This window comes from Ipomoea nil, unplaced genomic scaffold (genome assembly GCF_001879475.1).
Source record: "Ipomoea nil cultivar Tokyo-kokei standard unplaced genomic scaffold, Asagao_1.1 scaffold1418, whole genome shotgun sequence".
NCBI classification, from domain to species: domain Eukaryota; kingdom Viridiplantae; phylum Streptophyta; class Magnoliopsida; order Solanales; family Convolvulaceae; genus Ipomoea; species Ipomoea nil.
The window spans coordinates 67,230-83,348 of NW_017617846.1; the positions used below are offsets into that span (position 1 = coordinate 67,230).

Consider the following 16,119-nt stretch of genomic DNA (forward strand, 5'->3'; position numbering starts at 1 on the left):
ATGGATAAGCTGATAAAACTGGAAGCTGTGGTGCTTATGCTATTGGGAAACAAATCAGAACTCCGCACAAAGCAGTAAGAGGCATCACCACTGAGAAGTGTCTAGATCTCGTTCACATAGACCTCATGGGGCCAACACAGACTGAAAGCATTGGGGGAAAGAAATACATATTTGTGTGTGTAGATGATTTCTCTCGATACAGCTAGGTATACTTTCTAAGAGAAAAATCAGAAGCATTCAAGGCCTTTAAAACTCTGTGCATAAGGGTTCAGAAGGAAAAGAATGAGTCTATAATAAAAGTTCAGAGACTGAGGAGTGATCATGGAAAAGAATTTGAGAATTCACTATATTCAGATTTCTACTCCGAGCATGGTATATCACATGAGTTCTCAGCTCCTAGAACTGCTCAACAGAATGGTGTGGTGGAAAGAAAGAATCGAACATTACAGGAAATGGCTAGAGTTATGCTACATGCCTCTCATCTGCCGCAGCGCTTCTGGGCTGAAGCAGTACACACAGCCTGTCATATTGTAAATAGGGTCTATCTTAGACCAGGAACGACCAAAACACCATATGAGATCTGGAAGGGAAAGAAGCCAAACCTGAAGTATTTTCATGTGTTCGGGACAAAGTGTTATGTGCTGGCTGATAGAGAACAAAGAGGGAAGTTTGAACCTAAGAGTGATGAGAGCATCTTCCTTGGATACTCTCCAAACAGTCGTGCCTACAGAGTCTACAACAAGAGAACTCAATCTGTGATGGAATCAATAAATGTGGTTATAGATGACAGTCCAGAAGAATCAGTAGACACAACAGTGACAGATCCAGTGACAAAGCTTCCTCTCAGTGAACCAAATACTACAGATAGCAACAGTCAGCCCAAATCACAAGAATCCTCAGATGAAGATCAAGAAAGTTCGGAACAGGAGACAAATCTCATAAATGATACAGGTAAAGACAAACCCACCAGAACTCAGAAAAATCATCCATCAGATAACATCATTGGAGATCCAACAGATGGGATGAAGACCAGGAGCAGAATAAGAAATAATCTGATAGAAATATCTGGGTCTGCTTGCTATACCTCAAAGATAGAACCCAGGAATGTTAAAGAAGCCTTACAGGATGATCTGTGGATCAAGGCAATGCAGGAAGAGCTACATCAGTTTGATCGAAATCATGTTTGGGATCTAGTTTCAAGACCTGACGGTGTCAACATAATTGGAATAAAGTGGATTTTCAAAAATAAAACTGATGAAGCTGGGAATATAGCCAGGAATAAAGCTTGGCTAGTGGCTCAAGGGTATACTCAGATCGAAGGGATTGACTATGATGAGACATTTGCTTCTGTAGCAAGACTCGAGTCAATCAGGATTCTGTTGGTTGTCGCATGTATTTTGGGATTCACACTGTTTCAGATGGATGTTAAGACAACATTCCTGAATGGTTATCTGCACGAAGATATCTATGTGGCTCAACCTAAAGGGTTTGAAGATCCAGACCATCCATCATATGTCTACAAGCTTCGAAAAGCTCTCTATGGTCTCAAACAAGCCCCCAACCACGGGCATGGTATGAACGACTGACACAGTATCTGCTACAGCATGGGTATAAACGAGGAAGTGTCGACAAAACCTTGTTTGTGAAGACTACTGGAAGTCATGTAACCATTGCCCAAATCTATGTTGATGACATTGTGTTTGGTCCAACTTTACAGAGATACACTGACGAGTTAGTAAAAGTCATGAAGGAAGAATTTGAAATGTCCATGGTTGGTCAACTGACGTACTTTCTAGGACTACAAGTCAAGCAAAACCCTGAAGGATACTTTATCTCACAAGAAAAGTATGCTAAAAATCTAGTAAAGAAGTTTGATCTGGAATCATGTAAACCATCCAGGACACCAATCTCTACCTCCACAAAAGTATCAAAAGATGAAACCGGTGTATCAGTGGATAACACAGTCTATCGAAGCCTGATAGGCAGTCTGTTGTATCTAACCGCCAGTCGACCAGACATAATGTTCAGTGTTGGAATCTGTGCAAGGTATCAATCAGATCCAAAGGAATCACACCTGATAGCTGCGAAACGCATTCTGAAATATGTAAAGGGAACGATGCAGTATGGCCTCTGGTACTCCAAGGACAGTGAGCTGAGTCTTGTTGCGTACTGTGATGCTGATTGGCAGGAAACATTGATGATCGAAAGAGTACATCTGGAGGATGCTTCTTTATTGGTAAGAACTTGGTATCGTGGCTAAGTAAGAAACAGAATTCAATTTCATTAAGCACTGTAGAGGCAGAATACATAGCTGCTGTGGATGTTGTACTTAGTTGGTATGGATGAAACAGATATTGCTGGATTATGGTTTTACTCAAGGGATTATGACACTCTATTGTGACAATGTCAGTGCTATTAATATCTCCAAGAATCCAGTTCAACATTCCAGAACGAAGCATATTGATATTAGGCATCATTACATCAGATACCTGGTTGAATCCAAGGAGATTGAATTGGAATATATTCAAACTGACAAACAACTGGCGAATATTCTGACTAAGCTACTAGACGCAAATCGTTTTGAAATTCTCAGGTCTGCTCTGGGAATTTGCAGAATTGACTAATAAAGCAGTTGGTCAGTCAGAGAGGAGTGAAGGTTTTCTTATACGGGTTAGTATTATGGTTCGACTTCCTTTTAAGACTCCTCTCTATTTTGTTAAGTGGATTCTATAACCTAATATATCTTAAAGATATCTTAAAAATCCTAATCTTATTTCGAAATTCAAATTTCCTTGGGTTCCGTTTCCTTCCTAAAAAGAAGCTGTAACGTTGTGTCAATCAATCGCGTCTGCATGCTATTTGACTAGCCACATTAATTAGGGTTCATCACCCTTAAGTCTATTTGTTACCAGGCCAAGAAGAAAAATATCTACGAGTATCTCAGCACTCAGTCTTCCTCTCTCTCTCTGCATCCTTGCCTTCCTTGATTTGTTCTTCTCCTCTCACAAAAATCTCCAATGGCGGACCCAGTAAGAAATATCATCATCAAACTCGGAAGCAAGACACATTCTCCAGAGGTGGCTTTTAAGCATATTCAGACGCTATTGCAGTTTGCTATGAAGAAGAAACTCAAGCTTGATCCTCTGCTTCGTGATGAGATATTGGTGACTGTTATGACGAACTACCCAGAGTTTTATGCTGAATGGTTTGAAGACGATGCAACTGAACTGCTGATGATGGTTTCTGAAGCCAGTGATGAGGTTTCTCCAGTATCTATTCCAGAACCCTCGGATGGGAATCGGGCCGGGGCATTTCTTCGACATTTTGCACAACGAGCCCTAGAATCTGCTTAGGTCTCTCGACGGCGAGCAGAGTCGCAACCCCTGTATCTCGAAGCTGCTGAAAAAGAAACAAGACACAGACTGGAGATCCTCCGAAATAGGTCAAACAATTCTGATTCTCCTATTGAAATTTCACCGGATAAACCTGATGATTCTGCTACTCCGTCTTGTGTGCCTGTTAATACTGAAAACTTATCTGCTTTAAACTCTGAGAAACCCCCTGTGAATGTTGATCATTCATCCCTGCCGTTGAGTGAGTCTGATTGTGTGAAAAATGATGTCTTGCATGTGTCTGATGAGAAAGAAAAATCAGCTGATGAGCCCAATAATCTAAGTTTAGTTGTATTCTCTTCTGATAATATTGTTTTGTCTCCTGCTGAGATTGCCGTTGATCCCAAAGAAATTTGTCCTGCTGATGATCCTTCTGATTTACCTGCTAATGTTGAGTCTGTTGACCTCTCAAGCCCCCATAAGTCTGAGAAAACAGGTGGAATCCCAGTCTACACTGCCACATCGTTAGGTGAAAGTCTGGAGCATGTGCGACATTTTGCTGGCCTACCATCTGCTTTGATTCCTCAACCGTATCGAGTGATTCATCCATCTGAATCCTCCAACGAAGATGATAAGATTTTGGCTGAAGTTTATGGGTCTCAAGCACCTCCATCTGACATTCCAACCATTGAGGACACTGCTCATCCTAACTCCTCAAAATTTAAAATACGAGAGGTTACTAATCTGCTTGGTGGCTTTTCTGCTCAAGTATCTGATTCCAATCCCCAACCAAAGAAACGAGAAGGTCTAAAAGGAAGAATGTTCCTGTGAAAGTTGTTGTTGAGACAGGTGATGACAGTGCTGATGCAGATCAGCCTGAGAAGAAAAGGAAGTCTAGTGAAACAGTCAAATCTGAAGCTAATCCACCTATCCAACAAGTTTTCAAGACACTGCGATCTTCTGTTAAACAAAAGGGCCCTACGGTTGTTCAACATGCTGTTGTACCTACATCATCTATCAAAAAGAAACCATCCACACGTTCCAGAGGTCGAAGCATAACTCCTGAAGTTCAACCTGTTGAAGGATCTGACACATCTCTTTACAAGCCTCAGTTTGTATCTCCTGCTGCTCAGGACAAATGGTCTACTATGGTCAGAAGAGATCTTATTGTTCAACGATCTGTGGATGAGAACCAACTGAACTCCGTATGTGATATTCTACCTCTGTTGAATGAAGTAGGATTGCTGAAGACTGTCACTGCCATCTGCCCATACTCAAAGCTCCTCACGTATGAATTCTACTGTAATCTCAATGACGAGATTGACATCTTAACCGGGCCACGACCAATGCAGATTTTCATCAGAGGGAAGTGGTACAGTTTTTGGACTGACATGATCAATGAATACTATGGACTGACTGCTGTGCAAGAAGATGCAATCACAAACTGGAACTTGGTGGCCAAAACTCTTACGGGTGGACAAATTGAAGCCTGGCCTACGGGTGACAAGGATTATCTACAGAGCTCTCAACTCACATCCAGATATGTTATTCTGCATCGCCTGGCTCTTCACAACTGGCTCCCATCAGCTCATTTCCACACGGTTGGCAAGCATCTGGCAAGTTTCTTGTTTCGAATTGGACTAAAGATGCCGATTGATTTGGGAAACTGGATTTACCACCACATCCTCACCATGATTCACCCACGAGAGCAGAAGGTAAGGCTACCCTTCCCGAATCTGATTTATGGCATTCTTACAACTCAGGGTCTTGAGCCTATGCCGAGCGAAGTGATCAGTCCAACTCTACTCTATACTGTTGATAAACGTCTTCTGACTGGAGATCACATTCGCGATGTTGTTCCGATGACTGCCCCCTCCAATTCTGAACCTGATACTGTGGCTGATGACTCACCCCATGCAAAGGATGTTCATCTCTCCAATCAGTTGAAGGCAAGGGTCTCTGACCTTGAGACAGTACACAGCATTATTGCTAAACAACTGACAGGGGCCCGTACTGAGCTGGCAACCGTTCTTCTTCGTTTAAGCCTATTTGAAGATGCTGCTGCTGAACCTGCGAAGTCCGACAGTGACGCTCCCTCCAATGCTTGATCTTTGGCTCTCAATGGCAAAAAGGGGGAGTAGTATGAACTCAGGGGGAGTTTTTGTGTTTGTGTACCTTCTGGCCCTGGCTGGGCGTTGTTTTGATGGCACCACTGCATGTTTTTGAAGATTGATCTTAAACTGTGTTTTGATCTTTTGTTATGTTTTCGTTCTGCTATGTAATCAGATCTGTCTCATGGGTTGTTTCTTTATAATAACCTATCTTAGTTCTTTATGTTTTTGTCTATCTATAGTCGAGTTGTTTTGCCAAATAATAGCCAAAGGGGGAGTTTGTTAGTGTTTTTAATTGTTCAAAAAACCCCATCTTATAATTGGCAATATTATTATGGCATACTAAGATAGGTTTAGCTTGTGTCCATCCAGCTTTACAGACGACTGATCAATCAGAAGCAACAAAAGAAGGATTGACACTGAAGATCTGATTTAAGAAGGTATTGACTTAAAAGCTGTACGCGGTTTACAGGAGACAGATTTGGAAGGAAGATCAGCGTATCTGCTTTGGAAAGGTATGGACCGAATCTTTAAGATTACTTTCTTCAAATATTGTCCTACCATCTACAATCAAAGACATCTTTGGAAGGAGTGTTCTATCGACGGATCTATAAGTACCATCAATCTAAGAGAATTAGAGTTACGCCTTACGTAAGAAGAAATACTCCACATCTGCTATATGAGACTAGATCTTTGATTGTCATGCATCTTCTCAATACAACATGTTCATGGTGATTAAGATGATGAACTTGAGAAGAATCACTGCTGCTTAAACGAAAGGACACTGTGATCACACTGTTGTGGGAACAACTGTATAGAGCGTCATTGAAGTGGACTGCATCAGAGTGGGCTCTCTAAGTGAAGGGATTTCATTGGACTTCTGTATACATGGCTCTCCATCTTCAACAATCCACTAAACCCGTGTAGACTGGGTATGTACCTTGTATGGGGCACTTGGGTAAGATTATTATATATCTACCTTTGTACATTGGATTATGATTTAGTGGATTGGACACCTATGTGATCGTCCCCCAGACGTAGATACACATTGTATCGAACTGGATAAACATTCTGTGTCTTTGGCTTTGTGTTGTTCTTTTCTCTTTTATCTTCTCTATGATTTATTATTACTGACTGACTTCATCGCTGAATCAGTTAGTACATTTCATCAGTTGATTAATCCAGTTAATCTGTTTAAAAAAGAGGGAATGCAAAATTACAATGAGACAAAATTATTTTTCCCCCTTTTTTAACCTAAAATTGATGCTTGATAACAACAATGGACATTTTGGACTTTATACTACTTATTCCCTTTCAATACCCATGTATACCAAACATTGGAATTGAAATTTCCAGTAATTTTATTCTTGTAAACCAAACGCTGAAATTTAAATTTCCAGTAATTCATCCCCCATGAAATTGTAATTCCTTTCCCACGTAATTTGCCCCTCCAACTAAACGCCCCATTATGGGGTGTTTGGTAGGATGAAATTGCAATTCCATTCCTACCAAACTCCATAGAATTGCAATTCCGTGGTTTGGTTGGAGGGGATTATAATTCCATGGAATTGCAATTCCATGCATTGTGAAATTGTAATTCCATTGTAAATTACCACTTTACCCTTATTATTATTATTATTATTATTATTATTATTATTATTATTATTATATCTAAAAACATAATAAACTTCAATGATGGTTATGTCCTTGGGTTTATGTCCTTGTTTTTATTGTTGTGTTGATTGTACATTATGTTATGAATATTGTACATTATTTGTTTTATGACAGAATTGCCTAAGCATATTCTGTTACTGTCAAATGCTACTGCATATTCTGTTAAATATTATTAATTATTTATTATTAAGGTTGGCAATTGCATAAATGAGTAAGACCTAAGTCCACGTTTCCTAAACTTCAATTTTCATCTACCTTATCGCGAATTGAGACTCAGACTGTCAGATATACGTTTCTCCTTCATCTTCCTTCGTTGCTGAGAATCAGGTATTGTACGTTTCCGCTTTCACGGAATGGATAGAAATCTCAATAGTTTCATGTTATTCAAGTTTCATCTTCCTTATCGTACAATAACAATACGTTTCCGCTTTCTCCGTCTGAATTTGATATCGCAGAGATTGGGAAGGATTGAAGCAATTCAAACCTATTATTCAGGTTTCATCTTCCTTATCGTACAATAACAATACGTTTCCGCTTTCTCCGTCTCAATTTGATATCGCAGAGATTGGGATGATTGAAGCAATTCAACGGACTCAATGGGCTTTCTAATGTTTTCATCAAAGGTAAATTTATGTTTTCTAATTTTATTCAACACTTTTCTCCGTTGTTCACCCAGTATGCCTTTTTTACTCCATCTATCCTCTGCTATTTAAAGACTCCATTGTACAACAGTGAAGGCCAATAGCTGCATTTTATTTTTTTTCGTTTATAAAAATTTAGTGTGTTTCTCCCAGCACAAGTTTCTTTAGAGGTTTGTTTTTCTCAACAACTTTAATTAATTATTTATGTTGTTTAATTTGATTTTTTTTCCCTTGTGTATAACTATGTGATTCAGTAGAAAGACATATTGGTAAATACATATTGTTAGAAGTAGTAGGTCTCATTGGTAAATGTCGTACTTTCCCTTGTGTGTGACTTGTGTTTCCTTTCATGTCGTTCTTTCACTAGGATATCAGTTAAAATGCACATTGGATCATTAGTCTGTCAGTTAACATACCCCCAAAAGTTCGGGTCTTAAGCATTTGGAATAGGCTTGTCTTCTTGTTGCTTGTCCCTAAAAGGCCAGAGTGCATTTGCTCTATTATCTCCAAGTTCTGGACACTGATATCAAATAACAAGTACAACATTCATACGAGATATTTTCCCAACACTTGCCACTAGGATCTATAATCTATTCCAATGATGTATAATAGCTGAAAAGGCAGGCACAATGGTAGGAATTTGTAGATTAATAATCTATAGTAATAAATAAACCAAATTGTTATTAACAAGGCTACCTGGTAGAATCAATATTCATGTGGTCAAATAATCCGTTAAAGGTGACCTGGAAGAATAGTAAAGTAAATTGCTTAATTTCACCTTAACAGAAGCAGAAATTTTGGTTTCTGTTTGAAGTGTAGACTTAATTTGATGTTATATTCCATAATTATGCATACAAAACAAAAGCTTGATGTATTCCAATGGAATTTTTTATTATGGTATGTAGTTGTAAGAATTTTGCTTTCATTTCATTTGAACTGCAGACTTAATTTGGTTACTTTTTTTTTTTTTTTGCTTTATGTTTCTTTCTGATTTCTAAATTGTGAGGAATGAAATAAACCAACAGCTCTGGCCTAATGCCATTAATAATAGAAAGATTTCAGCTTTGATTATGTACTGTTCTTGTATACCACAATCAGGCAACAATTATCATATTTTGATGACTATGGATTCATTCATACTGCTTGCAGACTACCTAGGATCAGCATTTAGATCCTTTCATATTGTGAACAACAAAGTATAAAAGCCAATTAATCATTCAACTTGGCATGCACGATGGCATTGACATTTTAGTTGTCAATAATACAATGTAGAGTTTGTGATATTTTCCTTTTCCTATTTCATCTTGCAATTCAATTTTATAATGGGTTACTATTTCTTGCTTTTTTAAGGATAAAACTTTTATGTTTCTTTCTGATTTCTGAATTACTAAGAATGTTGTATAGTTTTTATGCTTATGTAGTTATTATTATATCACTTTCTCTGGTATCTCGCTCCCTTATGATGCACATGCTTTCATGAATATCTTGTATTGCTACTACATATTCATAATATATATTAACAGATATCCTCAAGGAATGATTGGGTTTATTATTATTTTTTTTTTCATAAACGGAATCTCACCTTTTAATCCCTCAAATCACAACTGAGATAAAACAATGGACTTGTAAAGTTTGTGTTATTGAAAAGTTGAACACAAGAGAGTCAAAGACCAAACCCGGAACCTTGTACAAACCTATAACATTTCAAGATGAAGCGGTTACTCATTTTATCATTCATGAATTTTAAACATAATTCTATTGTGCATATTTTAAGCTTATGAATATTTGTTATATTTTGTGCTTAACTATTGACATCTATTTTGAAAATATAATTATAGGGCAACAAAGTTCAAGGAATGACTTATCAGAATGATATTGAACTGCTTGATGAAAGGCTCAAGTTATACTCCACATATATTATCTCTAATGCATTAGTCTCTCGTGCTAATGAATTTTTCAATGTCCCAGATGAGAAATATAGGTTTGTTTGGTCAATTAATAGAAAAACTCTTATACAAGATGTCGATGATGATCAACAATTGGATTTGCAACCTTCTTCTGACATAGATACAAAACCATTTGGACAATTGTATGCCCACAAATCTAAAAGACACGCAATCAGTGAGTTTAGATTCTTCCATGTGTTTTTTATTTGTAATCAATTATTTATATTTAGAACATATTGTGTCAATCTAATTCTAATATTATTTGTAGATATCATTGGAGTTGTGATTTCTAAACTACCAAGAGAATTTATTGTCACCAACCGGACAGGACAACAAAAAGCTAATGATTTTGTAATGGTTGATGAAGAGTATGTTTATTCAATTTATTTAAGTTTGAAGTTTTTAATTGTCTATTATAGTTTGGAAGGAAGCATGATTAATTTACACCTTTATGTTTTGTTTTTAGATTATTTTCTTACATTGTGTATCAACAAATAAAATATTATTGTCAACTAAGCTTGCCATGATCTATTTATAAATAACTTATTAATCTCATTATAAATTCTTTAATAATCTCCTAGGCTTAAACCTATCATTTTCACAATGTGGGGAAATTTTACGGTTTATCAAGGGATTGAAATTGACAAAGAACTCCAATAAGGAGATTATCCAGTTGTTCTTGGAAGAAGGATTACTGTCACCCCATATCAAGGTTTGTATGCGATCTTAATATTGTGGAGACCGCATTCTGGATGTTCCATTTTGTGTTATACAGAGTAAAAAAATTTCTGTAGTAGTCAAGCCTTTTATGCTTATATCTTTAACTAAAAATAAATTGCCTCAATAAAACCATGCAAGCCATAAATTCAATCCTTCTAACTCAAATGTTGTCGGTAGGATGAAAGGATGAACTTGTCATTTTCCTTATCAAGTGTGTTTAACATGTTAAATAGGAATTTCCTTATCTACAAGATCTGATTCTGGTGTAGAAGTGAATCCGTTTGGTAAACGTGCTGAGGCTCTTAAAGAATGGTAACCTAAATTCATCTTTTGTCTTTCAATTATATCCTATTTGTTCCACATACTAAATGGTTCTATGCTGTCGATATGGCGAAGGCTAATTCTTTGGTTATTGAAAGATTGATTGTTGAAAAAGCACATAACAATGCTGTTAGTGAATTGGCAAGTCCTCTAGATCAACAAATATCACCAATTACAAATTTAAAAAAGTCGTTTGAGCAGGTTTCTCACTAATGTTACACTCTTTTATTGTTTACATTTTCTTTTTAACTTCTTTTACTCATTTTTATTTTTATTTTGTTATTTTTATGCATATGTTCAAAATTAAGTCAAAAGCAGTCTGGGTTAAATCAAAGATCATACTCATAGACAACGGAATCCTACCTACTAAATTGGTTGTAACTATTGTGACAAGAAAATTAATTGTAATGAAGGTATTAAATTTCGATGCATGTTTTGTGGTCATGCCAATGCAATTTCTATCAAGAGGTAAATCATAACTCTTCAACGTACTTGTACACATACTTATAGTATTATTATTTCATAGTAATCACGAGCCTTTTTTTTTTTTTACAGATATAGATTAATTGTTGAGCTATTTGATGGGACAGATAGAATTGAAGCAACAATGTTTAATCGTCATGTGGATAAGTTATTTTCTTTAACCGAAACAGAGAATGGCAATGATGGCTTTGATTTTTAAAAGCTCCAAAAAAAACTTGATACACCCACTTTTGCCGTTGAGCTTAGATGTCAACCCCAAGACCGGGGAGAAATGACAACAACTTACACAGTTGCATCTATTTGTGAAGATATATCAACTTCATCAATTACCGGTACTAAAAAGAAACTTGCCTTTGGAGAATCTAGCTATCTGGTGGAAGACTCAACAAATTTACTGCCCTCAAATGTTCACAATCACTGTGTGAGAGAAAAACGTCCTAGACTTGAGTGATATTGTGATTTTCACTTATATGAAGTCTTTATGTTACTTTTGTGCTATTTCAATAATTCATGAATCATGACTCAAGTGTCTATATAGACACAAATAAAAGTTATTGATTTTGAATTTTATGTTATATCAAGTAATAATAATAATTTTTATAATTATTAGTTATGTTGTTGCTTGTAATCAATAATAATTTCATTACTTAAATATATTATAAGGTGTAGGAATAACCCTAAATTTTCATTTTCATAAACATGAGAATTTATAATAAAAAAGTGATATCAATTAAATTAAAAAAGTTCAAAGTTAATAAAATTTCATAATAAAAGTAAAATATTAAAAATAAGTTAATAAACTTTCATAGTAAAAGTAAAAATATGTTTAATAATTTAAAGTCCCATAGTATATATTTCCTTTTTTAATGAAGTCCTATAGTATATAACTTCACATTCATTAAAGAAAAATATAAGGCAAAGAAAATTGGACAGTAGGAAAATATTCCATCATTATTTTAGTTGTGATAACTAAAGTTAATGATGGTATTGATATTATTTTCTTTTCAACAAAAATAATGATTCTAAATATGTTTGATAGGATGAAAACACAATAAACCAATTAAGTAAATAAACTGATATATTTATTTTATAAAATATGCTAAGTTAATTTGATAAATTAGACTGTGAACTTGTTATTCTATATATATATATATATATATATATATATAGAGAGAGAGAGAGAGAGAGAGAGAGTTTCATATGTGAAGCTTAATTAAAATGTTAATTTCAGGACTGATGAGCCGTGTATTTTAATTTAATTAATAGTATTACCATTCATTTTCTTTTCTGCTTTGCATTGTTTTGTATAATTATTTTTATAAATGGCAATTTATTTATGAAAAAATGAAATGATCCATTAAGGATGGAAGAAATTTTGTTTAAAATAGGAAATAAAATTCATTGAAAAGGTGAGAATAACAGAGAGAGTGAGAGGGAGAGACAGTGAAGAACAAGGTGAGAATGGTCTATTGTGTAAAACAACAGCCACCAACAAGGTGAGAAAAAGGAGAAAATGACACTCACGAACAAGAAAATACACGTAGACAAGTATCGAACGCGGAACGGCCGAGAAAAGCAGAGAGAGTGAGAAAGAGATTGAGAGCGAGCGAGGACACCTGCGTAGATCATAGTTAGTATGTGTACAATCTGATATTTGCTCCATTTTCACTCTCCCATGTCTCCAACACCTTGCTAACATACGCGTCGCCACCTCTCCCCGCCAGGTGAACTGCCTTCCAACTTCTATACCTCTGCATTTTTATCTGTGTTTTGTTCTATTTGTTGAATCTTCGTGTAAATCTTACTTAGTGATATGATCGTGATTATGGTTCTGCACATTATATTGCATTATAGCTAATTAATGTGCATATACTTTTGAATCTTTAATTACAAGGGCAAATTTAAAGGGTTATACGTCATTCATTGAATTCACATTCGTAGAGATACATATATACAAGAAGAAAGTAGAGAGAAAGGATGGCAGTTCCACCGGGGCAGGCCTCGAGCGAACTATGATTCTCTTATAAAGCTGCTCCTCATTGACAAAAGTGGTTAGTATCCTTCTTCCATTCGCGTTATCTCACATCTGCAGTTTCGTTATGCCCTTACATATTCATAGAATAGCTTATTAATGTATGGCATTAATTTTTTCCAAATGGTTAATTCATCATTCTATGTCTAAGAGGTGATGAGTTATTGTATGGGTTCTATACAGTTTCAACAGTTTGTGTTGTGTACATCATTTTAGAGTTTTTCTTCTTATCGGAAATGTCTTTCTGTCCACATGGTAAGTGTATTTTAGTATGGTGAATCAAATGCATATACCAAAAACAATGGTCAATTGAAATTTATTTTTCCTTGTATTTTATGTGCTCCTTACCCCATTATAATCATTACTTATAAGTTATAACAAAGTTAATTAGTTACTTATGCATTTGTTTTGCCCGCAATCATTTTTTGTCCATTCAGATTTACTATATTGATCTCATTTTTATTTTCAAAATAAAGTTATATATGGTATACCTAAATTTTTATGCCAGTTTCGGGATTTATGTTATGTTATTATTTAAAAAAAATATCAACATAAAAGTCTATACTTGTAGTAGTGTATTCTTTATTATTTTTCTAATCTCTCATTCTGCTTCTTCTTATGAGCACGTTGAAATTTTACTGCTCCATTACATATGTACATATCTTAATTTTATGACATTTTGATTACAGTCATCTAAATTATCATTTGTTTTCTTTATCATTCTTTCAAAAGGTTGAACCCCAACCGTAAGGGCCTCCCACACCCCGACCAGACAGAGCATTTGGGAGGATGTAAATCATGGTGACTCAACTGAACATGAACCATAGAGGCTAGACCTTTGCTCACTGCGCACAAGGAGCCCCCCTCACTTTGAGAGGTTGCTCCCACACTGCTTGTTTTCTTTATCATTGATTTGGAATGTTCTTATACATAGACACCAATATTAATTGTCCTACATAGATTAAAAATTATCGATAATTTCTAATTATGTAATTTCTTTCATCTTCTTTATTAGTAATGAATAATTGTGGTCCTTCTTGACCTACTATTGATCGAGCTGAGCGAAATAGAAAAGACAGAGAAAGATATGCTCGAAATGTTGCTCAACGTGAGAATAGAAATCTCAGGCGTAGACTTGCACTTGATGCCTCCGCTAAAGAAAAAGAAAAAGGGTTGTCAGATACTCATAGAACAAATCATAGCAACGAAATTCCAGGTACTTACAATATACTAAAATTTTGCAATTACATTACATACATTTCTTTTATATATTTTATACTTGTCATCTTATAGTAAACTGATTACTTTACACTTTCTTTGCCAAATTACTTCACATATTTTTACCAAAATATATTAAAACTAAATTTATACTACTATGTACACAAATACATATATATATACCTCCATGCTATAAATCCAAAAAATAAAAATAAAAATTATTCCAACTTTTTACACGCTTAGTGAGAAATGCAAATACCTCCCAACATAATCCATTTACATTGACTCCCATAAATGATTGTAATTATTGTGGGGCGAAACGCTTTCAATATGAACCACCAGGCTTTTGCTGTTCACGTGGACAAATTACGCTAATCTCAAATGAAATTCCTACAATTTTAAGGAATTTATTTGTTGGTCAACACTCTGCTGCAAAACATTTTCAAGCTACTGTCGGAACCTATAACAATACATTTGCATTTACTTCTTTGGGAATACAAAACTACGATAAAGAGCTGTGCAGACAAAATAAAGGAATCTACACATTTAAAGTTCAAGGTCAGATGTATCACTTTGTGAATGATTTGTTACCTAATGGTTGTCTTCCTCGCAATCTGCAACTCTATTTCTATGACACTGAGCATGAACTTGATAACAGACTTCAAGGTGCTGATAGGATGGACAGAGATATTGTTAGTGCAATTATTGAACTCATGTTAGGAAATCCATACAGTCAATTTTTCAGAAGTCTTAAAGATATTGCTCAGACTGACGAGTTTAGCATAATATTGCGTTCAAATGTTTTAATGGATCAAAGAACTCACAACATGCCATCTGCTTCTCAAGTAGCTGCAATATGGATTGAAGAAAATGGAGATGGCCTGGATGGGAATAGAAACATTAGGGTATATGCACATAGTGGGAGGTCACAATATATTCAATACTATTATGGTTGTTATGACCCCTTACAATACCAACTTCTATTTCCACATGGCGATATTGGTTGGCATGAAGGTATTCAGAGGTTTCATCGCGTGAACAATTTGGTACTGCAGGATCGAGGTAGTCATTGAATATTAATCCAAATAATATTGATTCAATTGAAGAGTTGATTCAAGCTGAAGAATGTGTGTTTGCCGAAGGTAGAAAAAGAACATCGGTGTCCTGTAGAGAATATTATGCATATAAATTTCAAGTGCGATTGGGAGACAAATCAATGTTGCTACACACTGGGAGACTATTGCAACAATTTATCGTTGATACATATATCAAGATTGAAACTCAAATACTGGATTATTTTAGGAAAAAATAGCAAGAAAGTCGTTCGGAGACTTATCAAGAACTTGTGGATAGCGTAGAAACCGGCGCCACTGTTGGTGCTGATGTTGGCCGCAGGGTTATTTTACCCGTATCTTTTATAGGAGGACCACGTGATATGCGAAGAAGATACATGGATGCAATGTCACTTGTGCAACGATTTGGCAAGCCTGATTTGTTTATAACAGTAACATGTAATCCTAATTGGCTAGAGATTAAATAACTTCTCAAATATGTTGATGAACCACAAAACAGGCCAGACCTTCTTACTCGTGTTTTTCGTGCTAAACTTGAAGAGCTAAAAAATGACATCTTTAAGAGACA

The 16,119-nt window shown here is 35.6% G+C and overlaps 1 protein-coding gene and 1 long non-coding RNA gene across 2 annotated transcripts; both read left to right on the plus strand.

Annotated features, from left to right (window-relative positions):
• The first annotated feature begins 9,335 nt into the window (after positions 1-9,335).
• LOC109187171 lies at positions 9,336-10,747 on the plus strand. The gene is made up of 5 exons (XM_019337292.1): positions 9,336-9,475; positions 9,597-9,879; positions 9,973-10,072; positions 10,286-10,416; positions 10,658-10,747. Exons 2-4 carry the CDS (start codon positions 9,615-9,617, stop codon positions 10,362-10,364), a joined length of 444 nt encoding a protein of 147 aa, XP_019192837.1. The 5' UTR covers positions 9,336-9,475; positions 9,597-9,614; the 3' UTR covers positions 10,365-10,416; positions 10,658-10,747.
• A 381-nt stretch (positions 10,748-11,128) lies between these two features.
• On the plus strand, positions 11,129-11,404 carry LOC109187172. Its single transcript, XR_002055236.1, has 2 exons — positions 11,129-11,213; positions 11,301-11,404. It is a non-coding gene; the product is annotated as an uncharacterized LOC109187172 (long non-coding RNA).
• Positions 11,405-16,119: the final 4,715 nt, after the last annotated feature.